Source organism: Coregonus lavaretus (assembly GCF_964263955.1).
Source record: "Coregonus lavaretus genome assembly, chromosome: 31".
Lineage (NCBI taxonomy): Eukaryota > Metazoa > Chordata > Actinopteri > Salmoniformes > Salmonidae > Coregonus > Coregonus lavaretus.
Window position 1 is genome coordinate 38,609,338 of NC_140018.1, and position 25,653 is coordinate 38,634,990.

The window sequence follows — 25,653 nt, forward strand, 5'->3', positions numbered from 1 at the left end:
TACTGTCTGTGGCTTGTTGAAATTATTTGCATTTCTTTTTATAGTGACTCAAACTTAATTGGTGTTCATAGTGTCAATAATAGTTATCACAGGCTTATTTGCTTAATTTAAGGTGAGGTGAGTTATGATTTTGTTTTGTTTTTTTCTCCAGGGAATGACCACGATCCCATGGTTATAACAAATAAACTGATGGAAGTGTTTCCGAAGCTCCAACAAGGGGGAGGCTTTGAATTTCTAAAACTTGTAGGATCTACTCGCAGTCGAAATCTTGCGTTGCTTCAGTGTCCCAGCACTGGATACACCCTTGCCTATCTGAAAGATCCATCGACGATGATTGGACAGGCTACAATCTACATACGTCCACTTCAACAGGATCTACCCTTAGATTGTGTACATACATTTACAGAGACTTAGTTTAATACATAATCAAAACAAAGATTACTGGTGACTTTTAATCATTCATTAAAAGCCATTTGTTGTTGTTGTTAGGAGAGCTCACGTCCTGCCTCTGGTCCAGTCATCCCCTGCATCACTTGTCAGAAGGAAGTTCCCTTTTCAGAGATGAAGCTGCACAGATTGAGCTGCAATGGGTATGTACTTCTTAAAGCAATGCAAGGGTAACATAATTTATTTTCTTTGGGAATATGTCTCTCTTATTGTTGTGCACACAAATAAGCGAGTATGACCATCATTTCAATTGTGTTAACTTCAAAGACACCCATGCAGGAATCAGAAAGAGAACAAGAGGGAGGCCAAAGTGAAGAAAATGATAGTGAGACAGCCCTAGTCAGTGACAGTGTTCCAGTGAGGCCTGAAACATCAGCTGAGAGTGCAGTAGTACCGGCAGTTATGGTCAACGAGGAGTTGGATCGCAAAGAAACAGACAGTGGTTTGTGTCATCACAATAGTGTTGCTATAAGATTGTGTGTAACTGAAAAGTTAATAGAAAGATAACACCTGTAGGATATAATTAGATAAGATAATACAGTTACAGACAATTAATAACATGCAACTGGGTTTTTCTATTTTTCTAATATTTAGTTGTAGTTGTTTAGTAGTGCTGTTTTTATGTCAACTCAGCGTTGTGACAGGTTCTGAAGATGTTGGGTCTCACGTTTTGTCAGTGAAATGAACAGAATTTTCCTCCTGTTCTGTAGAGTGAGAGGATATCTGTATATGCAGGTAACATGCCAACTCACAATATGTCTCTCTGTAATAGATAACTTTATTGTTGTTGTTTGTTTAGAATGGAAGCTTATTAAAGAACCCACTCAAGCTGCCAAAGTTTTCAAAGAGAATCTGCTAAGGGAACATGCAACTGGGAAACCACTTAGAATGAAGATGGATGTAAGGGACTCTGAAGAGGACAGGGAACGGGAGCTTCTCTTATTATATAAACAGCAGCAAGAATGGGCATGTCCACTTCATTGTACTCTGGTTGGTAAGTAATATAACATTTATAATATAAATACATCAGTACAGTTTATACCACTCAAGTAGCTTATATGGAATTGTTAAATGGGAGAATGGAATGCACAAAATTATATAATTGATAAAAATGTTATATGTATGTATGTGAATATTGTGCACAATATACTCTTGTTATCTGGAATAATCAATATTAAGGATGCTATTCTAGAATTACAGCCAATATAAGTTTTTCTCCCTTTCTTGTTAAATGTTACCAAATCCAGTTACCTGTATTAGGCCGCCACTTTTTTTCCAGTGTTATTATCAGTATTTTATTTCAGGTGATGTTGCTATCGGAGAGGGAGTGATGCGGTACTTTATGACAACAATCATATCCAAACTCCAGTTTGGATTCAGTCTAGATCTTGGTAAGTATCTTACTAATTTTTTGAAGGTTAATCCATCTATAAATTGCAGAAATGTCTGTCTGTAGCGCATGTCTCTCAGTTAGTCCGATGGATTTCAAACTTGACAGGTGTCTTGCTCTGGTCACGAGTAAGTGCAGTGCCAAGTTTGACGACGTTTGGATAAACGCAAAAGATAGCGTTACATATATAGGTAAAAGAAGCACACATTGGCTTTTGCCGCTCTTGCTGCTTGCCATTCTCACACTGCATGCAACGCTGACTGAGCACCTGTTTGTGTCGTGACTCACTCTACACCGCCTCTCTCTATGCGCGCGCACACACACACACGCGTACACGTACGTTCTGGTGGTTGATGAACGCGGATATGTGCTGTTTAGCGGAGGGCCGGTGGGCAATGTTTTGTGTCAGGTAAGTCTGTAGTAGGGTATACAGGGGAATTGAATTTGAAGTGGTTTGGGGTCCTTCTGTAAGTCATTTTGGAGTAGGCTACAATTTGGTTTAAGTGAATTCTACAAGCAGCAATACCACAGGCCAAGTAATCGCCACTAGTATGATGTAATATATCTATCTATCTATCTATCTATCTATCTATCTATCTATCATACATTTTTATTTAATGTATTTAAGAGGTTAATTGTTGTGACTTTATTCCCTGCTCTCTTGGTACTTTACAGGAGGAATGGGCCGAACACTGCTATTTGAGGGTGAACCTGACCATCTTGTTCCAGCAGCATCAGAGGCACTTATTGAAAGCAACCTCTTCCGGGTTGCAGGAAGGATGTTGGGCCACACCTTTCTGCATGATGGTCCCCATGTCACAGGACTAAGTCCTGCTGTAATTCATGTACTGTTCAATGGGGACCCTGAAATGGCTACTGTTGTTACAGAAGACTGTCCTGATCTGCACATCAGGAGCATCATAGAACTGGTATGTAACCTAAAAGAAACTTTGCCATGTAAAAAATATTGCTTGGGCAGATATAATAACTTGTATGGTCTTAATTCTAGCTTGAACATGAAGATCTTACACCGGAACAGAAGGACACAGTTTCAGATCTTTCCATGTCTTGGGATCTTCCGGCAGTCACCAAAACAAATCGGAGATGGCTACATAACAAACTTCTACTCCATGCAGTGAGTTCCTGCTGGTTAAGTGACAGAATTCATCGCTGTACTTGTTGAAATTATAGAATGTGTTGTGAACCCTGGCTTGTTATGTTAACACGAGAGTTTAAGTACTAGAGTTTTAATGGATTTTTATAAAGCACTTTATTGTGTTTATTAACATTTTTCCTACTGTGCCAACTTTTGTCAAATTTGGGTTAAGGATTTGGGCTGTAATATGGGTCGGTCTGTCTCTTAGGTCGTTGGGAGGACCATGCGCCAAATTAAACAGTTGAGAAAGGGACTGAAAGATGTGATGGTATGGCCCCTGCTGACATCTAGGCCGGATGTTGTACCACTTCTTTTCCCCAAAATGGCTGAAATGCAGTTCACACCCCAGGTAAGTCAGTAATTTAGTTATATTTGTGACTTAACTTGATGAATTTACGTGTATTTTCAATGACTGAGATGGATATTTTTCCATTTTCTAAGAATTTGATCTGCATAGTCCTTCACCAAAATAAGTTCTCCCTTTTTTTAAATTACAATTTTTGTTTTCTTTAAGATGCTCCTAGAAAAAATCACATGGCCAGTTGAGGACAGTGATGATGAAGACTTTGACTTAGACACCACCTGCCGCATCACTGGCTTTCTAAGGATGTTCATTGAAACAGGTATAAACCTTATTTTCTCTCTTTACAAATGCTTCTATGTCTCATGGATAGATATGATCAATTACAGTTGAACTAAATGTCTTTAATCCATTTTATGACTTTTAGCTTCATCAGGTACCCTGGCCCAGCTGCTGACATTCTGGGTTGGCTGGGAGATGCTTCCTCCTGAACTGAGAGTGGAGATTTCTGGGGGAACCCTTCCTACGTCCTCCACATGCTTTGAAACCCTAAAGCTGCCAGCTCATTTCAAACTCTACATGGACTTTGAGAAAGCACTTGTCGCTGCCATAAAAAGTACTGGATTTGGGCTTGTTTAAGTTTTTTCAGACGTCAATTAGGGCTGGGCAATATTTTAATATTATATCTATCGTGATATATATAACTAGATATCGTCTTAAGGTGCTTTTCCATTACCAGTACCTACTTGACTCGCCTCGCCTCGACTCGCTGTGCGTCCGTTTCCCATTGCAGATTTTAGGATTGCCTCAGCGTGGCTGGTCGTCATAGCGACTGCCGTGGGCGTGGCTTAGTAGCTTGCTTTCCCATTGACAAATCCCCGCCGCATTTCCTGGTTCTCAGTCTCCGTGAACAACATGATATCAAAGAGATAGTTAACGTTAACTGCTCCAGATTTCCCACCGTGATCACATATATATGACTCTAGAGTCGCTACTCGCTTTGTTTCTCTCACATATATATGACTAGAGTCGCTACTCGCTGCGGAGATAATCGCCGTCACTCTCTCACTTCTCCCTCGCTCACTAGCTACACACACACACACACACACACATATGGCGACTCGACACACACACATCACACATTACACACACCAGCGCACCAGTATAACCATCAGGCCACTTGTATGCTACGGAGAAAGCTCTGCGTGGAGCCTCCGGCAGTAAAAACCACCGCTGGCTAAACTATTTTAAAATGCTGTCTGTCGCTGGCAATGCAGTGATCAGTGACGATTCTTTCCGACCAATCAGCAGCCTGCAGGGTTTCACGTCACCTTCTCGGCTCGCCTCAGCTCGGTTGGAACCTCGACTGAGCAGGTGCTAAAAAAAGTATATGTTAGCAGGTACCAGGTACTTTTTTTCGTAATGGAAAACCAAAAAAGGCGAGGCGAGGCGAGTAGGTACCATGTAATGGAAAAGCACCATTAGATTTTGAAGAAGTGTAATATCGTTACATGGTAAGTTTAGTCTTTTCCTGGTTTCAAAGGCTGCATTACAGTAAAGTGATGTCATTTTCTGAACTTACCAGACTGTTCTAGCTGTTCTATTATTTGCCTTTTACCACTTAGTCATTATATCCACAATATGATAGTTATTTATCCGAAATCTAAATGTGGAAGATATTTTGTGAATGCACCAATTGTCAACCTTACAATATCGTTGCAATATCGACATCAAGGTGTTAGGTCAAAAATGTGATATTTGATTTTCTCCATATTGCCCAGCCCTAATGTCAATGCATACACAGTTCAGATGAATTGACACAAGTTCAGTGTCTTTGAAAACATTAACACACTGTGCAGTAGTTGACTTTTTTTTCTTCCATTTACTAAAATCAAACTGTTCTGCACCTTCAGTGCTAACAGTACAGCATTCATGTTAGTCATTCTGTGGACCATAATGAGACAGGAAGCTTCAAAGAAACAGCTTTTTTTCCTTTCTTTTAAAAGGAAAGTAAACTTTCAGTTTTTCCTTGCTTGTTCTAACACAACAAATAAAAACATGGGTTGGACATCAGTCTAAGATTCTTGATAACACTTCCACAGTCTCTACATATAGTCTAAGTGCATCAGTAACAGAAACTCCTGGAGCTGGCAAAATTGCAACCTCTTCATCTGAGAGCTCACGGGCCAGCTGAACCTCGGGGACTGACACAGTGCCTCGATGAAGGCAGTGAGGTCCGTTCCAATCGATCCCATATTCTTCAGGAACCTGAATGGATGACAAGCATAATCAGTCTTGTACTTAAAACTAGTTTGACATGTCCTTACACAAGATTGTTATTTTTGGTCACCAAGGCAGTGAGAAATGAAATGTTACTTATTCAGTTTTTTAAAATAATACAGCTTTGCATAGTATGCACTGTAGAAACTACAGCTCACAGGTTGATCTTTAAAAGCTCGGGAGATTTTAAAGAGACAATAATCTATAGTAAATGTTTCATTTAAAGTATCACATTTAGCACCATTTTTTTCTCCCATAATTCCTTTGGGGAAACAATTTTAAGAAAGTGTTTAAAGTTCATTGTTAACCTCAGTAGGATCCTCCTCAGGGCCTTGCTCTCTGTAACTTCTCCAGAGTTGCTGTGGTGACTGATTCCTTTCAGTTCTAAGACCGTGGAAGTTCCAAGCATCTCGAAAAGAGTCGAGGCTTTGCTGAACCAGTGGAAGGAAAATCCGGTGCAGAGCGAAAAGATGGACTTCATTGTCTGGATTCAGTGTCTCCTGATCTTCCAATGAAGTAAAGATCTGATAGAAGAGGTCCAGGGCATGTTCATAAACATCTCTCCACATCCTCTCTATTCTGTGTTTAGGATAAAATTGAGAAATTGTTAATTTATGACATATGCTAAAGTACATTCAACTAGTATGTTAGTTGTGTGAGCCTAGTTGCCAAACATATTTCTTTACCGCTGATTGTGGACACTTCTGCCTGTGATGTGTGAATTCCTGTCGGTACCTCTGCTTCTGATCATGAATTCTGCTACATCTGCATTCTCCCCCCCTTTGTCAGACCGTACCCTTGATGGCAGCCCATACTGCTCAACAGCGGCGATAAAGCTCTGTAAGACCGTATGAGCTCTATTATTGCCGGCCACAGTCAGGTAGACCACTAAACGACTGAATCCATCCACCCCACCGTGGACAACAAATCTCCACCTGTTGCAAACACATGAAAAAATATAACTTTATTGTATAACAATTGTAATGAAACATATAGAAAGATGCATTGTTTATCTGCTAATATCACTGACCTGATAAGCTTATGGTGGCCATCTATATGCCACAAAGAGTTTGGGCCAGGAACAAAATACTGCCGTCGCCTTAATACACGCAGCCTCAGACGTCTCATGTAGACTCCCTCTGCATTGACTCTGCGTAAAGACTCTTGCAGTCTTGAGACTGAGGGGAGGAATTTAAAATGAATAACCACACACTCACTGGCTACTTATTTTGAGGATATAGTGGTGTCATAATAAAATAAATAATGTGTGTAAAACAGTCAACTATTACAGAACCACCACAGCTTCAAAAATGTACTTTACTGTCAGATATTGTACATATACATACATACATATATATATATATATATATATATATATATATATATATATATATATATATATATATATATATATATATATATATATATATATATATATATATATATATATATATATATATATATATACATACACATATATATACACATATATAAAAATTATATATACATATACATATATATATATATACACATACATACATACATATACATACATATATACATACATACATATATATATTTATATATATATACATACATATACATACATATATATACATACATACATATATTTATATATATATATATATTTATATATATATATACATACACACATATATATACATATATATACACATATACATACATATACACATATACATATATATACACACATATATAGATAGATAGATAGATAGATAGATAGATAGATAGATAGATAGATAGATAGATAGATAGATAGATAGATAGATAGATAGATAGATAGATAGATAGATAGATAGATAGATAGATAGATAGATAGATAGATAGATAGATAGATAGATAGATAGATAGATAGATAGATAGATAGATAGATAGATAGATAGATAGATAGATAGATAGATAGATAGATAGATAGATAGATAGATAGATACCACATGCTCGAACAGAAATGACCTGAGATTTTTTGCCTCCTATGATATTTTGCTTTTCTATGATTATATTATACCCTTTACAGCAGGGGCACATCCGGACAGCTGAGAATATTACTGTCAGATATTGTTCCACCTCCATTAAACAGGAGGCTAAAAATCACAGGACATGTCTATCCTGATGATACAAGTCAGCCGTCCTGAAATGTGTGTTTCTCTTCACATTTCTTCTACACATTCTACATCTCAGAGGCGATGTCTTTCCATAAGCGGGCTTCCTTCACCTTTCAAAGGGGCAGAGCTCCAAATTAAAAATACATTTAAATAATGCCCATATTATTATCTACTCACTTGGAACATGCACACCTCTTGCATTCAGGTGACCACGCATTAGCTTGTAGCCGGTGTTTGGATGACTTCTGTGAATTTCACTTACAATACGGTCTAACTCCTCATCATTCACAGCTGAATAGAGATCTGTCTTTCTGTACAAACAAGAAAAACACAACATCAAGTAATGTTACCTTAAACGTCATATTCTTTCCGAGTGTATGAGAGCAGCAATTCATAAACAGAAAACTCATGAATTTAGTGTAAATACCTTAAACTGTATTGTTGCATGCGCCTCCTGATGGTCCTCTTTGACACACCGAACATCGCTGCAATTTGAACTGCGGGAACTCCACAAAGAAGTTGATGCTCCAGAACTGCACTCGGTATGTCAAACGCCAAACGCCCCGGTCCCTGTGTGTGTTGGGCCTGAAGTGCCCTGGTACCAGAGAAGCGGTAGACAACTTCTTCTAGATTTGCAATCACTCTGTGGTCGATATCTTCGTCGGAAAGTGCGGAAATGACTCCAACAACTTCAATAAGTTCCTCTGCTTTACTAGCTACATGCTCTGGGTCAGCAGGTCCTGCTTCTACATCCTCTGCTAAGTTTAAAATGTCTCTAACCAACTCCCTGGAAAGTTCACGGAGATCCTCCATTGTCTCTATCCAGGTTGGCCTACTCTACTTCAGACCAAAGCAATGGATCAGACTAGATTCGCGTTAGCCCCGCCCACTGACTTTGATGGGTCAGTTTGACAGTTTTAAGTAATTCATGAATCACTGCAATGCAGGATCATGAAATGTAAATGTAAATAGTGAAATAATTATATATGTATTTTACATAAAATGAATCGGTATTTTAATTAATTAATGATACATTTAATTACACATTTATGTATTTAATTATAATTTGAATTAATTAATGACACATTTAAGTAATTATTTAATGGTGTATTTATTTATTTAATTGTGGCACTTTTAGTCCTCCATAGAAAGAGTCACTTGAGCCGCTGCAACATGATCGTTTTCTTCTACTTCCTTCAAGACTGCCCACCATTTTCATTCAAAGAACATACCACACGTGTTATCATAAGTACTGGGCACAAGGCATGTCTGTGAAAATGTAGAGGCTTTTTCAATTGTTCGGATATTGATACTATATGAATCCCTCAGGTAATGCATGTGCACAACTTCTCTCATTCGCCTCTGGCCGATATGAAGATACTCGAAATGGGCCCTCAAATATTACAAAGGAGTGGCAGAAGACTCCCAACAATTATCCTCTAAAGCAATGTGGAAACCCCAGGGAATCCAACTACCAATAAGTCTACCCGTCTTTCCCCATAAGCTAATTTGTCTATATCAAATATCAAGCTCCTATTAGCTCTCGTCTAATTTTTTAATTTTTTAAATTTTTTTTAAATCATTTAGCAGACGCTCTCATCCAGAGCGACTTACAGGAGCAATTAGGGTTAAGTGCCTTGCTCAAGGGCACCGACAGATTTTTCACCTAGTTGGCTCGGGGATTAGAACCAGCGACCTTTCGGTTACTGGCACAACATAATTCAATTCAACATTCAACAATTCATTCCACGAATAAGAATTACTTTGGCAGAAAATATCACAGCAGGCTTTGAGACATGGTCCCCCTATTAGTTTTTTTTATATTAAAAGACAGCTAGTCCCTCCACCCCTCCCTTCTTCTTTTCTGTCACTCTTCCCATTTTTTTGTTTTTTCTTTCCTCCGTTCACCTGTAGTACATTGTGTGTGCGTGTGTCTCAGCTCAATAGTTGGTACTCCACTTAAAGGTTCACCCATTTTGAATGTTTTAATGTTTTTGTGCATCTTTGAGGGATGTTATCGATTCCCTGGGTCTTTTCATGTTTTCATGTGTATCTGAGTTATTGGCGTTCAGGCACGAAGAAATCCGGCTGGTATGACGTGGCACTGTGATAAAGTCTCTCTCACTACACTGGAAGTTAATAGGAATACGACTTTTAGATCGCGAAAACATCTATCATACATGTCAGATTTCAATACTGGCCATTGTCATAACTCAGGCAAATGTCTTCTCTCGAATGAGCCATTGATCACATTTTTGTGATATTCCTACCTCGAGAAATTTGTAATTTCACGTAGAGGGTCTAGCACATTTTTCCTATTTGTCTACCTCTGTAGTCCAGGGTGCATTGCATGGTGCCGATGCCAGAGATATTATAGAAAGGAGATAGGAAACCAGTGAATAAATGAAGGTAGAATGCCCCACCCAGCAGACTGTCGGCCAATCGCGTTCAAGTTGTCATGCGATTGCTAAGCTAACCTTCTCAAAGTCAGACCCCTTCCTTTTTTCCACATTTTGTTACGTTACAGCCTCATTCTAAAATTTATAAAATAAATTAAAATCCTCAGCAATCAACACACAATACCCCATAAAGACAAAGCGAAAATAGTTGTTTTTTTTGTGCAAATTAAATATTCAGACCCTTTGCTATGAGACTCGAAGTTGAGCTCAGGTGCATCCTGTTTCCATTTATCATCCTTGAGATGTTTCTACAACTTGATTGGAGTCCACCTGTGATAAATTCAATTGATTGGACATGATTTGGAAAGGTACACACCTGTCTATATAAGGTCCCACAGTTGACAGTGCATGTCAGAGCAAAACCCAAGCCACGAGGTCAAATAAATTGTTTGTAGAGCTCAGAGACAGGATTGTGTCAAAGCACAGATCTGGGGAAGGGTACCAAAAAATTTCTGCAGCATTGAAGATCCCAAAAAACACAGTGGCCTCCATCATACTTCAATGGAAGAGGTTTGGAACCACCAAGAGTCTTTCTAGAGCTGGCCGCCTGGCCAAACTGGGCAATCGGGGGAGAAAGGCCTTGGTCAGGCCTTTATGGTAGAGTGGCCAGTAAAAGGCACATGACAGCCCGCTTGAAGTTTGCTAAAAGGCACCTAAAGACTCTCAGAACATGAGAAAGATTCTCTGGTCTGATGAAACCAAGTTTGAACTCTTTGGCCTGAATGCCAAGCATCATCTCTGGAAGAAACCTGGCACTATCCCTACGGTGAAGCATGGTGGTGGCAGCATCATGCTGTGGGGATATTTTTCAGCGGCAGGGACTGAGAAACTAGTCAGGATCGAGGGAAAGATGAACGGAGCAAAGTACAGAGAGATCATTGAATGTCCTTGAGTGGCCCAGCCAGAGCCCGGACTTCAACCCGATCTAACATCTCTGGAGAGACCTGAAAATAGCTGTGCAGCGACGCTCCCCATCCAACCTGACAGAGCTTGATAGGATCTGCAGAGAAGAATGGGAGAAACTCCCCAAATACATGTGTGCCAAGCTTGTAGCGTCATACCCAAGAATACTCGAGGTTGTAATTGCTGCCAAAGGTGCTTCAACAAAGTACTGAGTAAATGGTCTGAATACTTATGTAAATGTGGTATTTCAGTTTTTTATTTGTAATACATTTGCTAAAATAACTGTTTTTTGCTTCGTCATTATGGGGTATTTTGTGTAGATTGAGGGGGGGGGGGGGGAAACAGTTTTTTATCCATTTTAGAATAAGGCTGTAACGTAACAAAGTGGAAAAAGTCAAGGGGTCTGAATACTTTCCGAATGCACTGTATGTCAAGAAACGTGCATATTTTCCTCGAAAGTACGTCATGTCACAATTCCAAAGCTACGGAATATTACAGATAGCAAGTTAATGATCTCACATCTCGGAAAATATTTGTAATGTTGTACTAAATGTGTGTTAATGTTGGGTTTTTGAGCTGGCGCCGAATAGACTCCCATTCACTCTTTGAAGGAGAGCGCTCCTTGTCCCAGAATTTTACATTTACGTCATTTAGCAGACGCTCTTATCCAGAGCGACTTACAGTTAGTGAGTGCATACATTGTTTTTTTATTTTTCATACTGGTCCCCCGTGGGAATCAAACCCACAACACTGGCGTTGCAAACGCCATTCTCTACCAACTGAGCTACATCCCTGCCTGCCATTCCCTCCCCTACCCTGGACGACGCTGGGCCAATTGTGCACCGCCCCATGGGTCTCCCGGTCGCGGCCGGCTATGACAGAGCCTGGATTCGAACCAGGATCTCTAGTGGCACAGCTAGCACTGCGATGCAGTGCCTTAGACCACTGCGCCACTCGGGAGGACAGAATCACTCAGAATGCACCGCGCGGCCCATTGACGAAGCATGGGCAACGTTTCCCTCCTCCTCAAAAGTATGGCTGAATGTTAGACTCCACTCTGTGAGGCACATTGATCTGCAGGTTGAACATGGTGAGATTGTAGACTCCTAAATTGATAGTGCAGTTTGTTTAGGCGATTTTACAGTTAACTAGCTACTTTACATGCTGATATTGTCTTTGGTATTATTGTATGTAGCTACGTTTGCCAGGCCGCTACCTACCAAGCTAGCTAGCTAGCCAGCCAGCCTCCGAGCATTGCATTGTGGATTTTTTAGTCAACTTGAGCTGAAACAGATTTCCACAACGATTTTCCATGTTGCGACTAACCTTATTATAACGCCAAAATATAACAAAAAATATTGTTCACATGTTAGTGTTTTAATACTGTAAATTAAAGAAATTAGTGGTTGTGGGTGGATTTTTCCTTAAATAGGTTTCATGGATGTGGGATGGTTGGGCCTTAGATTTCAATTTGCTGCCATGGCCTTTTGGGAGAAAGACCATTCCAAATTCCTGTACTGTAGGCCTATCAAAGAGCAGCTGGAAATTGATTTAACATTCCATGGAATGTTCCAGACTTTGGTGAAAAGGAAGAAAATAGGGAGGGCTGCTTTGCTCAAGGTTAATATTTGAAAAGTATCCTATAGGGTGGTCATTGGATTCAAGGGACGTGGTCATTGGATTCAAGGGACGTGGTCATTGGATTCAAGGGACGTGGTCATTGGATTCAAGGGACGTGGTCATTGGATTCAAGGGACGTGGTCATTGGATTCAAGGGACGTGGTCATTGGATTCAAGGGACGTGGTCATTGATGAGGAGTAGCTATGGCACGTGCCTAGAATTCACTAGACTCTTCTCCTCTGAACCCTTCTGTTGTTCAAAGGAATTGGTTACCTGTAATGTAACCAGTCAACCATACACACTATAAGATACAGCACCGATTAAGATCCAAGAGAATGTTATGCTAATGAATAGTCTTTGAAAACAAAACTCAAGATTACATTTCTTTATGGAATTCACATTTTGGCAGAGGGAGTCAGATTAGTTGATCTAATTTCCATATACACCATATGGCTTCAATTTGACAGATTATTCTTTTCACAACAAAATGATATTTCGTCCAATCATCATTCCTCTTCTCCTTGACAGTTTGCATTCATATCTGTCAATGGAATTTGCTGTCTTTTTGTCAAGGAGAAATGTGGCCAATTCCATGAACAATTCCATCATACTGAGCAGTAATTGTGTTGGTAAATGCAACCCACTCGATTAAAAATTCCTTTAATTGATGGAAATGGAATAAAAAGTCAACAGAAAACAACATTGTCATGTTTATTATGAAGCCATAGCAAAATTCATGCACACAAATGCAAATGTTGTCCAGGTTTCCATTCAAGATTTGCATAATTTCCCTGAGCATGTGAGAATGTGCAGTTTCAAATATGGATCAACATGTTTTTCTAAGTTACGAAAGGTTGTATTATCATTGTTGCATTCAGGGGAGCTTTCTGGCATCACTGATATTACAATTTACCTGATAATACATGGCTATTTGGCTCATTACCATACCGTTTATTCAAAGGGATAGCTCACCCAAATTGTCATTCAACCATAGCATCCTTAGATTTAGGGAACCAAACTTTTGAAAAACAAACACATTACCTTTCTGTCCAAAACCTCATACCAAATTCAAGGAACCTTTTTGACCCACCCTAGTGGAGTTTAACGTATAACTTATGTTATTAGTTCTGGGCTGTATATTTTATCTATATATCTTGCTCTTTATTTAGTTCCTCACCCTGTTCATTTCTTCAGTCTTCACTCGTGCCTCATATCACATTGACCCTATAACCCATTCAAAGTAAAAGGACATTGGAGCTTTTGGAGGAGCTTTACCCCAATGAACTAATATGGAAAGGAACTGTTTGTGTGTTACCTGAAACAGCACCTCCAGGGCTGTTCCATTTTTTTTGGGGGGGGGGGAGCACGCCAGTGAAAAGGATGAGGAGGGAATGGTTAAAGTAGAATATGCTCTTAATGAGTGGAAGGCTTATCATCATTGTAAAGAGGTGATTATTTGTCCATTAAATAATATATTTTGTATTTATACAGTGGGGAGAACATGTATTTGATACACTGCTGATTTTGCAGGTTTTCCTACTTACAAAGCATGTGGAGGTCTGTAATTTTTATCATAGGTACACTTCAACAGTGAGAGACGGAATCTAAAACAAAAATCCAGAAAATCACATTGTATGATTTTGAAGCAATTCATTTGCATTTCATTGCATGCCATAAGTATTTGATAAATTAAAAAAGCAGAACTTAATATTTGGTACAGAAACCTTTGTTTGCAATTACAGAGATCATACGTTTCCTGTAGGTCTTGACCAGGTTTGCACACACTGCAGCAGGGATTTTGGCCCACTCCTCCATACAGACCTTCTTCAGATCCTTCAGGTTTCGGTGCTGTCGCTGGGCAATACGGACTATCAGCTCCCTCCAAAGATTTTCTATTGGGTTCAGGTCTGGAGACTGGCTAGGCCACTCCAGGACCTTGAGATGCTTCTTACGGAGCCACTCCATAGTTGCCCTGGCTGTGTGTTTCAGGTCGTTGTCATGCTGGAAGACCCAGCCACGACCCATCTTCAATGCTCTTACTGAAGGAAGGAGGTTGTTGGCCAAGATCTTGCGATACATGGCCACATCCATCCTCCACTCAATACGGTGCAGTCGTCAAGTCCCCTTTGCAGAAAAGCATCCCCAAAGAATGATGTTTCCACCTCCATGCTTCACGGTTGGGATGGTGTTCTTGGGGTTGTACTCATCCTTCTTCTTCCTCCAAACACGGCGAGTGGAGTTTAGACCAAAAAGCTCTATTTTTGTCTCATCAGACCACATGACCTTCTCCCATTCTTCCTCTGGATCATCCAGATGGTCATTGGCAAACTTCAGACGGGCTGGACATGCGCTGGCTTGAGCAGGGGGACCTTGCGTGCGCTGCAGGATTTTAATCCATGACGGCGTAGTGTGTTACTAATGGTTTTCTTTGAGACTGTGGTCCCAGCTCTCTTCAGGTCATTGACCAGGTCCTGCCGTGTAGTTTTGGGCTGATCCCTCACCTTCCTCATGATCATTGATAACCCACGAGGTGAGATCTTGCATGGAGCCCCAGACCGAGGGTGATTGACCATCATCTTGAACTTCTTCCATTTTCTAATAATTGCGCCAACAGTTCTTGGCTTCTCACCAAGCTGCTTGCCTATTGTCCTGTAGCCCATCCCAGCCTTGTGCAGGTCTACAATTTTATACCTGATGTCTTTACACAGCTCTCTGGTCTTGGCCATTGTGGAGAGGTTGGAGTCTGTTTGATTGAGTGTGTGGACGGGTGTCTTTTATACAGGTAACGAGTTCAAACAGGTGCAGTTAATACAGGTAATGAGTGGAGAACAGGAGGGCTTCTTAAAGAAAAACTAACAGATCTGTGAGAGCCGGAATTCTTACTGGTTGGTAGGTGATCAAATACTTATGTCATGCAATAAAATGCAAATTAATTACTTAAAAATCTCACAGTTGAAGTGTACCTATGATAAATATTACAGACCTCTACATGCTTTGTAAGTAGGAAAACCTGCAAAATCGGCAGTGTATCAAATACTTGTTCTCCCCACTGTAAGTGTCACGTCTCCTCCCGTTGCTCCCCTCCGGCGCTCTGATTCGACGGTCTACTGAACCACCGGTCTGAGCGCACCACCTCGGCTACACCGGAATGGAAACCCAACGCACCCTAATCACCTCCAGCATACCTGCACTTCATCATCTCATCACCACCCCTATTTAGCCGTGGACTGTTCAGCATTGTGTTGTGTGTGATTGTTAGCGTCGTGTCGTTTACTCTCTCTTTGTTATTCTCTTTCTCATTATTAAGTAAACCTTGACCTTGTTAATTCCTGCGTCTGCGTCCTTCCTCTTCATATACTCAGTACTCGTCACAGAATCACACACACACTCACGAAAATGGATGCAGCAGGAGTTTCCCAGTGCCTCGACCAGCACCAGCAGCAGCTTGCCCAGTTGAACGCTGCCATGCAGGAAGTGCTTCAAACTCTGCATAATCTGCCCAGCGCTCCGGTTCCACCTCAGGGAGCGGCCAGTGCACCCAATCCACCTGTTCCCGTGCTATCACCCACTTCTGAGGGAACCCTCGCCCTACCGGAGCGCTATGACGGTAAAACTACTAAATGTAGCGGCTTCCTGCTCCAGGTTTCACTTTATCTGGCGCGTCAGCCTGGGGCAAATCCATCTGACCAAGCCAGGATAGCGCTGGTGATTTCGCTACTTAAAGGAAAGGTGCTGGATTGGGCCACGGCAGTCTGGGAAGGAGAGGAGGCAGTGGCGCTTCCCTACTCCACCTTCCTAGCTCAGTTCAGGGCGGTGTTTGATCATCCCATGGAGGGAAAGACCGGGGTGAGCGTCTCCTCCATCAACAACAGAGAGAGGGGCCCACGTCCGAGTACGCTCTGAGCTACCGCACGGTGGCAGCGTCTTCCGGCTGGAATGAGCGTGCTCTGTGCACGGCCTTCAGGAGAGGCTTACGGGAGGACATTAAGATGGAACTCGCATGTCGGGACGACGAGATGGACCTTGATACCCTCATCACCACGTCCATCCGTCTTGACGACATGTTGAGAGAGAAACTGCATTCCCAAACCTCCCGGAGCCTCGACGCTCACCCCATCTGAGCTATGGAAGCCGCCCTGCCTCCGAGTCCTCACCCATGGAGGTGGGCAGCACCCCCTACTCCACCACGGACCACAGAACTCCTGGCAGCTCCCAATCTAGGCTGTATGACTCCCGTAGCCGCTCCATGAGTGTTACATCATCTCCTATCACAAAACCATTGTTTTTAGTTCCCTTAACGGTGACTGGTTATTCCTTCTCTTCCATTTCTACTGCAATGATAGATTCCGGATCAGCGGGGAACATTATAGATAGGGAGCTGGTCTCTGAATGGGGGTTGCCCACCGTGGCACTGCCATCTCCACTACACGTCACCTCGCTGGACAATAAACCACATGGATCAGGCACCATTATGCAAGTCACTCTCCCCATCACCATCACCATTTCCACACTACAGGAGCACCATGAGGAAATGTCATTCCACATCGTCACGTCACCCCTTCATCGTCTTGGGATTGCCCTGGCTCAGACTACACAACCCCCCTGTGTGTATAGCCTCCCTACTGTTGTTTTGTTTTTACTTCTGCTCTTTTTTTCTGAACACTTTTTTGTTGTTTTATTCTACTTTTTTATAAAAAATAAATTCACTGTTGGTTAAGGGCTGTAATTAAGCATTTCACTGTAATGTCTGTACCTGTTGTATTCGGCGCATGTGGCCAATCAAATCTGATTTGATTTGAATTGGATCACCAAGAGGATCACAGCCTGGTCCACCTCAAGACCTGCCTGCCGGTGGTTTGTTGTTCCACGTCAGTGGAGAGTCCGGAGTCCGCCCTCCAGCCCAACATTCCACGTGAGTACTCAGATCTCTCCGATGTCTTCTCTTCATGAAAGGCTACGTGTCTCCCTCCTCACAGGCCCTGGGACTGCGCCATTGACCTGCTGGAGGGACAACACCCCACGAAGAGTCGCATTTACCCCCTTTCCATGGCGGAGACTGAGGCCATGGAGAAGAATGTGGCGGAGACCCTGAAACAGGGGTTTATCAGACGCTCTACCTCTCCTGCCTTCTCCAGCTTACTCTTTGTGGCCAAAAAAGACGGAGGACTGAGACCATGCATTGACTACAGGGGGCTGAACGCAGTCACCACCAAGTACCGGTACACCCCTCCCTCTGGTTCCGTCGGCCATCGAGCAGCTACGAGGGGCCTGGTACTTTATCAAGTTGGACCTGAGGAGTGCCTACAACCTGATCCGAATCCGGGAAGGAGACGAGTGGAAGACGGCATTCAGCACTACCTCAGGCCACTATGAATACTGCGTCATGCCTTACGGCCTCGCCAATGCACCTTCTGTGTTCCAGTCCTTCGTCAATGACGTGTTCCGAGACATGCTGAGTAGACAGGTGGTGGTGTACATCGACGATATCCTGATCTACTCGGCTACGTTGGAGGAGCATGTCAGGGACGTCCGAGCTGTCCTACTCTGCCTCCGGGAACACAGCCTGTTGGTGAAGGGGGAGAAATGCGAATTCCTCCAACAGGCCATCTCCTTCCTGGGATACAGGATCAGTCCTCAGGGGGTGTTCATGGAAAGAGTGAAGACGGATGCCGTCAGGTCATGGCCAGTCCCCACTACCATCAAGGGCCTACAGAGCTTCCTGGGTTTCGCCAATTTCTACCGGCGTTTCATCAGGTCCTTCAGCTCCATAGCTGCCCCGCTCACTTCTCTCCTTAAGGGTGGGCCTCAGAAGCTGGACTTGAACCCTGAGGCTCACGCTGCCTTCAAGAGGCTGAAGGAGAGGTTCACCACAGCGCCCATCCCTAAAACACCCAGATCCATCTCGTCCTTTCATCCTGGAGGTGGACGCATCGGAGGAGGGCGTGGGTGCGGTCCTCTCCCAGCGGCACGGTAAGCCAGAGAAAATGTATCCCTGTGCCTTTTTTTCTAAAAAGCCAAATTTCTTACTCACTTTCAATTCATTCTGTCCTACCGCCCAGGATCCCAGAATGTGAAAGCCGACGCACTCTCCAGGATGCACCATACCGGAGAAAGGAAGGATCTGGGGGGTCCTATCCTGCCCTCGTCTCTCATCGTTGCACCTGTCGTTTGGGATGTGGACGAAGACATCTGCCTGGCGGCTCAGGAGGACCCATCGCCTGCCGATGCCCCTCCAGGGTATGTGTATGTACCCACCAGTGTCCTTGACTGCCTGCTGATCTGGACGCACACCTCCCTTACGGCAGGGCACTCTGGTGTTACACGTACCCTGCATTCTCCAGCACAAAAATACTGGTGGCCCACCTTGGCTTCTGATGTGTCCCGCTATGTCAACTCCTGTTCCGTATGTGCCCAAACGAAGACACCTCGGAACGCCCCGGCAGGCAAACTAGTTCCTCTCCCAGTGCCTCAGCGACCTTGGTCACACCTGTGATACACCTTCACCACAGTCTTGGTGGTTGTAGATTGATTCTCCAAATCATGCCGTTTTTTGCCACTAACTGGTCTTCCTTCTGCTCTCCAGGTCACTGAGGTCCTGTTCCAACAGGTCTTCCGGAATTATGCACTTCCGGAGGACATCATCTCGGACCGTGGCCTCCAATTCACCTCCCGAGTGTGGAAGGCTTTCCTTGAGAAGATCGGGGCCATGGCCTGCCTCACTTCCGGGTATAGGTCTCAGTTGAATGGGCAGGTGGAGCGCATGAACCAGGATCTGGGGAGGTTTCATCTTTGCCACTGTCAGGACCGGCAGGGTGAGTGGGCGAAGTTTCTTCCCTGGGCAGAATATGCCCAGAACTCCCTCGTTCACTCCCCCATGGGGCTCACTCCCTTCCAGTGCGTCCTGGGGTACCAACCGGCCCTGGCCCTTTGGACACCAAGCCAGACCGATGCGCCCGCTGTCGACGAGTGGTTCCACAGGTCCGGACAGGTCTGGGATGCCGCCCATTTCCATCTCCAGAGGGCTATTCGTCGGCAGAAGGACCAAGCCGACCGCCACCGCAGTGAGGCCCCTGTATTCCAGCCTGGGGATCATTTCTGGCTGTCCACAAAAAACCTCCCTCTCCGCCCTGCAAGAAACTGAGCCCCCGGTTTGTTGGGCCGTTTAAGGTCCGGTGGATAAATGAGGTATCATACCGGCTGCTCCTTTCCCCTCACTACCGTGTCTCTCCTCAGGCCGGTGGTTCCTGGTCCTCTGGTGGATGCTGTCCCCCGGGGTACGCCTCCTCCGCCCCTGGACATTGACAGGAGTCTGGCGTATGCGGTGAGGGACCTGCTGGACGGCTCCATTACCTGGTGGACTGGGAGGTGTATGGTCCTGAGGAGAGGAGCTGGGTTCCGGCTGGGGACATTCTGGACCCCAACCTAATTTGGGACTTTCACCGTCGCCGTCCTGACCGGCCCGCTCCTCCCGTTGCTCCCCTCCGGCGCTCTGATTCGCCGGTCTACTGAGCCACCGGTCTGAGCGCACCACCTCGGCAACACTGGAATGGAAACCCTAGGCACCCTAATCACCTCCAGCACACCTGCACCTCATCATCTCATTTCCACCCCTATTTAGCCCTGGACTGTTCAGTATTGTGTTGTGTGTGATTGTTAGCGTTGTGTCGTTTACTCTCTCTTTGTTATTCTCTTTCTCATTATTAAGTAAACCTTGACCTTGTTAATTCCTGCGTCTTCGTCCTGCCTCTTCATCACTCAGTACTCGTCACAACAAGACTGCTGGATGTGGGTTTGGGGAGCCCAAAAGGCTCTGTAAGAGTAACGAACCACAGTAAACCCATCAATGAGTACATTTACATGCACAGTAATAATTCAATATTAAACTGATTATGGCAGTAGGCAGATTATGCAATAGTCATGTAAACACCTTACTCTGCTATCTTAATTCGCGTAAGGTCAAAATCGAAGTAAGCGTACGGCAATTAAAACACCTGGTTTTCTGAGTAATCTTTTGAATTATTAGGACATGTAAACACCTTAATCGGCGTTCCTGCGATCTCCGCACATGCTAGCACCTTCCAAGTGAGCCTCCCTCTTTAGCGCAAGTGATTTCAGATGTGTCCAGGTAATCAGGATTATTAGGGAAATTGTTCTTTCTAAACATTTTAATTGAACTATTATATTAATCTGATTATCCCAATAACCCCATTATTGTGTGCATGTAACCATACTCATTGGCAATCTTAATGAGATTGGATGCCAGGAGGCGACTAACCTTTCAGAGACAGTCTATTGACAAGAGGCATTCCCTAAGTAACCCTAATGATAATCATTCATTTCTTCTCCAAATCCAGAGGTGGAGCCTGATCAGGGCCTGCATTCAGAAAGCGTGTCAGTGTAGTGCTGATTTAGGATCAGTTTTCCCCATAAAGAACAGCACGGTTCCCCCCAGCTTCCACTTCACTGTCCTGGGGTGTTCATAAAACGTTCCACCCCGGAGCATCTAGCGCCTTTTGGCCGAGAGATGCTAATTCCGCGGAGGCCCATAAACGTATTACACCAAGTACCTTCATCTGCCTGCTCTCCAATCCGTTTACACGGTCTCTCGTAGAAAGAGTTGCAAGGCACAGATACAGCCACTTGATTAAATCTAGAAGGGTGGAATGGGGGAAATCCCGTGCTTAATTCCGACTGTGAGTTTTATTTGCACATATGAACGCATATAAGGTGCAGATATACAGCACACCAACACAAATGGTATTGTGTGCATGCAATAATGTGTAGCCTATGTTTCGACTGAAGAAAATATTACTGATATTTAGCGTTGTTCTCATTTGCAGGCAACCACGAGTTGTTCTCTCCAAAAAGTGTGATGTAACATTTGTGCACTTGTAACACAAATCCCTGGTGCCTTTGTGAATTAGCCTACACATCAAGTAGTTTTAAGACAGTATTTAGTACACAAGGAAGTTGGGAGAGAGGATAAGGAGATAATTCTCAACATTCTCAGCATAGGTGAGAAACTAATGATTTGGAACAAGTTCAATCACTTAGGCACATGCGAGTCTGTAATTTTGGACTTATCTGAGTATGTGGATGGGGGATTCTCTGCGCCCTTTTGAATTGACTATTACACTTTTAAAATCTTTTAGTCATTTGGAATACACTTCAATGAAAATACATTTTGTTTCAATCAAAGTAGTAAGGTAGAACAAAGGCTAGTTTTAGAGTTTGCTTCTTTACACCTGTTATTTTCAGAAGGGAATTAAACCCAAAAGAAGAAAGCTAAAATCGAGCAGCTTTCATTATTTTCACAACTCTTTAGTTCTTATCCCTCTCTTTATCTTTCTTTTGCCACTGTGTTCTGTATTTTGTATTTTATTCTTAAATGCTTTAAAGGTCCAATGCAGCTGATTTTATCTCAATATCAAATCATTTTTGGGTAACAATTAAATACCTTACATTGATTGTTTTCAATTAAAATGGGGAAAAATAAGAAAAAAATAGCTTCTTAGCAAAGAACAATTTCTCAAGCATGAATTTTGCTAAGACTGTCTGTGAATGGTCTAAGTGGGGAGGGGAAAACAGGAAACTATCTGTTTGGAACTCTCTAACTTATTGGTCTATTAACTCATTTACCGCCTGGTGACAAAAACTCCATCCCACCTAAACAGGCTGATATTTCAGGCAGTCTTTTCAAACAGCTCTTACACTAAAAGGGCATTATGATAATTTTCACAATTTCACAGTATTATTCCAACCTCATAGTGTGGAAATATATATAAAACACAGGAAAATCACGTTTTTTACTGCACTGGGACTTTAAGTAAGTACATACTTCAAGAAAGTATGGAAGTGCTTGGTAAATCAGGCTCATAAAGTTAAGTTAACCCTTATAGACTGCCTCACCCTCATAGACTGAGATATACTGCATCGACATGTCTTGAGAGAATGTGATAAAAACTATACCAGTAGATCTCTTTCCATGCTTTCGCACACACTTAAACACATTTTGTGTCTCTCAGTGCACAGCAAGTGCAACAAAGGCTTTTCCAAGTGCACATGCTTGAATTGTAGCATGATGAGAAGAGTATTTCCCTTTTATGCACATGGAGGTTGTAGTGACAGGAATAAACCATAGTGGAATGTCAGATCCCCCACGGTGATGACACACACACACACTCTCCTACTGAGATTAAATTGGTTAACCCACTCCAGCCATTCTCTCTACTTTAAAAGCTTTCAGAGAGAGACGTGAACAGGGTCGTGTGGTTGTGTTTGTCTTTGAAATCATGCGGCCCATTAAACACAGATATTGGAGTGCCGTCACAGAGTGTGTATCACACAAGGAACTCTGGTAAGTGAATGGACATTTCTAATATTTGTGCTCCTTGAGTGATTTTCCATAGTTATCCTTGGACCTTTCCCTTTTTCAGAGAGTTGTGCGCTTTATATTCACAAGTATGAATTTGAGTTTGCACCAAAGATTTGTCAGCATGACTAGTGACATAACTTGAGGTATCACATGAGAATCTAGGGCTCATGGGGAAATAAGGCTTGGCAAGATTTAGGTCAGAAGTCCAGACATGCTTGTCTAATAGAAATACAAAAATGTTGCTGCCCTCTGCATGAGAAATAGTTTTCCAAAACAAAAACCATCAGGAATTGATAGACCTGATCACAAAGTATTCCTTTTATAATGAGTTTGTCTGGTCTGGATAAATCTCCTTGTGTTTAAGAAAATCTATTGAAGTTAATTAATGTTATCTTCATTAGGGAGCACAAGGTAAGTCCCTTTCACCATTGTAATTTAAGTCGGCCTTAGACAGTTCTTGTTTTCTTAAACAGTTCTCTAATTAGTGGTAATCTTTCACTACCTCATCAAGCTGGTATCGATGTTGAATCCATACTGGGTTCAGTACTGTAGGCTCATTAGTCCTTTGGATACGGTGCAAACTTGTCAAGACCAAGAGAAACAGAAGGGTGAATGAACAGACAAGAACATCAGGCATGTAAACAGTTCCCCACCACAGTCAGTTCAACTGGGTGTAAGGGTTGGTGTGAGGTGTGACCCAGGTGCGGTGCAGGATAGACAGTAGGCAGTAGACAAAGATGGTGAAACAAGGATCTTTACTGGTGGTCCCAAAGCCAGGATACAAAATAACGGACTTATCACGAAAAATGAAGGAGGAGCAAATTGGTCTCCAAAAACAGGCTGTCAGCAAAAATACGAAATACTAACTATGACTAAAAACAACAATGAAACAGGGAGAACACTTCTCAAGTACCTGTACTTCGGTCTCGTGATCAGACACTGATTCGTACTGCTTGACATCAAGAAACTAACAGAGAAAACGGCGCAAGGGAACACAGGGAAGTGAGGGCATAAATACACAGGGGAACAGATAGACCCAGGTGACATCAATAGGATGATGATTAGTCCAGACTGTGAGTGAGGAGGTGCCTAAGGTTGTCGGAGGATGACACCTAGTGGATCACTCCGGAACTGCGACCCCCTCCTGTAACAACTGGGCTAATTACTTACTGCTTTGTTTATGTACATTTCAAATTGTAGTTCACAAGGCACTATGGTGACACTGTATGGTAGGGTTTAATGACAAATCCTCAATGGAAACTTCAGACAGTTTTTTTGTGCCAACTAAACTAGATGACACCCCAAGTCATGTGTCCAAACCTTGTAGGCCTACAAGAAGCTGTACAGATGTTCAAATAAAGACCAAAGGCACTCATACGCTTTAAGCACAAACTTCACAATGTTCTGTTATGAAAAAGCCGATGCTTCAATTAATCCCATATTAATCCTGTAAATATTGATTTGGCGCCGACTTGATAACAAATGAGAGGGACAATGTCCTATGACGGTGAGGATTCCACTCGGGCCATATTGACGGCTGCGCCTCATTGCTTTTAATAACGAATCTCTCGAGGCTACATTAGCAAGTGTCCTCTCTTCAATCATATCTGTCGAGCCACTACAGAGAAATTCCTTTTCGTATTAAAATCACACTAATGTTCATTACAAACCAAACATACTTCTCTCAACATGGCCTTGTCATTGGGTTACAATGTTAATAACCACTTTCACCAAGTCTTTTGGTTGGTATTGAAAGGAGAGAGTTTTATGATGACTGTTTGGTTTTCCATCTTGTTTCGGGGCATGATAGTGAGGAGGAGAGGCAATACACATGGCAGAGTTAAGTTAATCAGTAATGACAGCTTGCTTTATGGAGACAAACAACAGTACATGGTTGCCAACTGTGTTGTGTCAAAGCTGTAAAAGCTGTTGCCAGAAGTGCTGAGGCCAATTTGCAAAGACTGTTGCAATGTGTGGTAGCTCTGTTTTAATTGGCTCATACTGTATTTAGTGTTTAATTTCAAATAAAGGTGAAATAAATACTGTACACCAGTTTTTAAGCAAAAACAAAAAAACATTTGTGTGACATTACAATGATGTCCTCTACACTTGAAACCTAAGCACTTTCAGGGGGTAGATCAGCTTTAATAGTGCAGATAGATTGTAACTTCCATCAATGTAATTGTCTGCATCACTTTCAATCCCCCATATGTTTTTTTCTCTCGCAAATATACACTGGGGAGAACAAGTATTTGATACACTGCCGATTTTGCAGGTTTTCCTACTTAGAGACGGAATCTAAAACAAAAATCCAGAAAATCACGTTGTATGATTTTTAAGTAATTCATTTGCATTTTATTGCATGACATAAGTATTTGATACATCAGAAAAGCAGAACTTAATATTTGGTACAGAAACCTTTGTTTGCAATTACAGAGATCATACGTTTCCTGTAGGTCTTGACCAGGTTTGCACACACTGCAGCAGGGATTTTGGCCCACTCCTCCATACAGACCTTCTCCAGATCCTTCAGGTTTCGGGGCAGTCACTGGGAAATACGGACTTTCAGCTCCCTCC

At 42.6% G+C, this 25,653-nt stretch overlaps 2 protein-coding genes across 3 annotated transcripts; one reads left to right on the forward strand and one right to left on the reverse strand.

Annotated features, from left to right (window-relative positions):
• The first annotated feature begins 487 nt into the window (after positions 1 to 487).
• On the forward strand, positions 488 to 3,985 carry LOC311106648 (uncharacterized protein). Of its 2 annotated transcripts, XM_084149040.1 has the most exons (8): positions 488 to 590; positions 1,247 to 1,441; positions 1,752 to 1,838; positions 2,513 to 2,766; positions 2,847 to 2,972; positions 3,202 to 3,342; positions 3,508 to 3,616; positions 3,722 to 3,985. In XM_084149040.1, exons 1-8 carry the CDS (start codon positions 587 to 589, stop codon positions 3,931 to 3,933), a joined length of 1,128 nt encoding a protein of 375 aa, XP_084005166.1. In that variant the 5' UTR covers positions 488 to 586; the 3' UTR covers positions 3,934 to 3,985. The 2 variants fall into 2 exon arrangements, with proteins under 2 accessions (XP_084005166.1, XP_084005165.1); XM_084149039.1 differs by lacking the exon at positions 488 to 590 and having other exon boundaries at positions 1,023 to 1,441.
• Positions 3,986 to 5,172: 1,187 nt separating this feature from the next.
• On the reverse strand, positions 5,173 to 8,289 carry LOC311106888 (uncharacterized protein). The gene is made up of 6 exons (XM_084149275.1): positions 8,146 to 8,289; positions 7,896 to 8,029; positions 6,605 to 6,752; positions 6,261 to 6,509; positions 5,883 to 6,153; positions 5,173 to 5,562 (listed from the first exon to the last, which is right to left on the reverse strand). The coding sequence occupies exons 1-6, from the start codon at positions 8,199 to 8,201 to the stop codon at positions 5,365 to 5,367; spliced, it is 1,056 nt and encodes a 351-aa protein (XP_084005401.1). The 5' UTR covers positions 8,202 to 8,289; the 3' UTR covers positions 5,173 to 5,364.
• Positions 8,290 to 25,653: the final 17,364 nt, after the last annotated feature.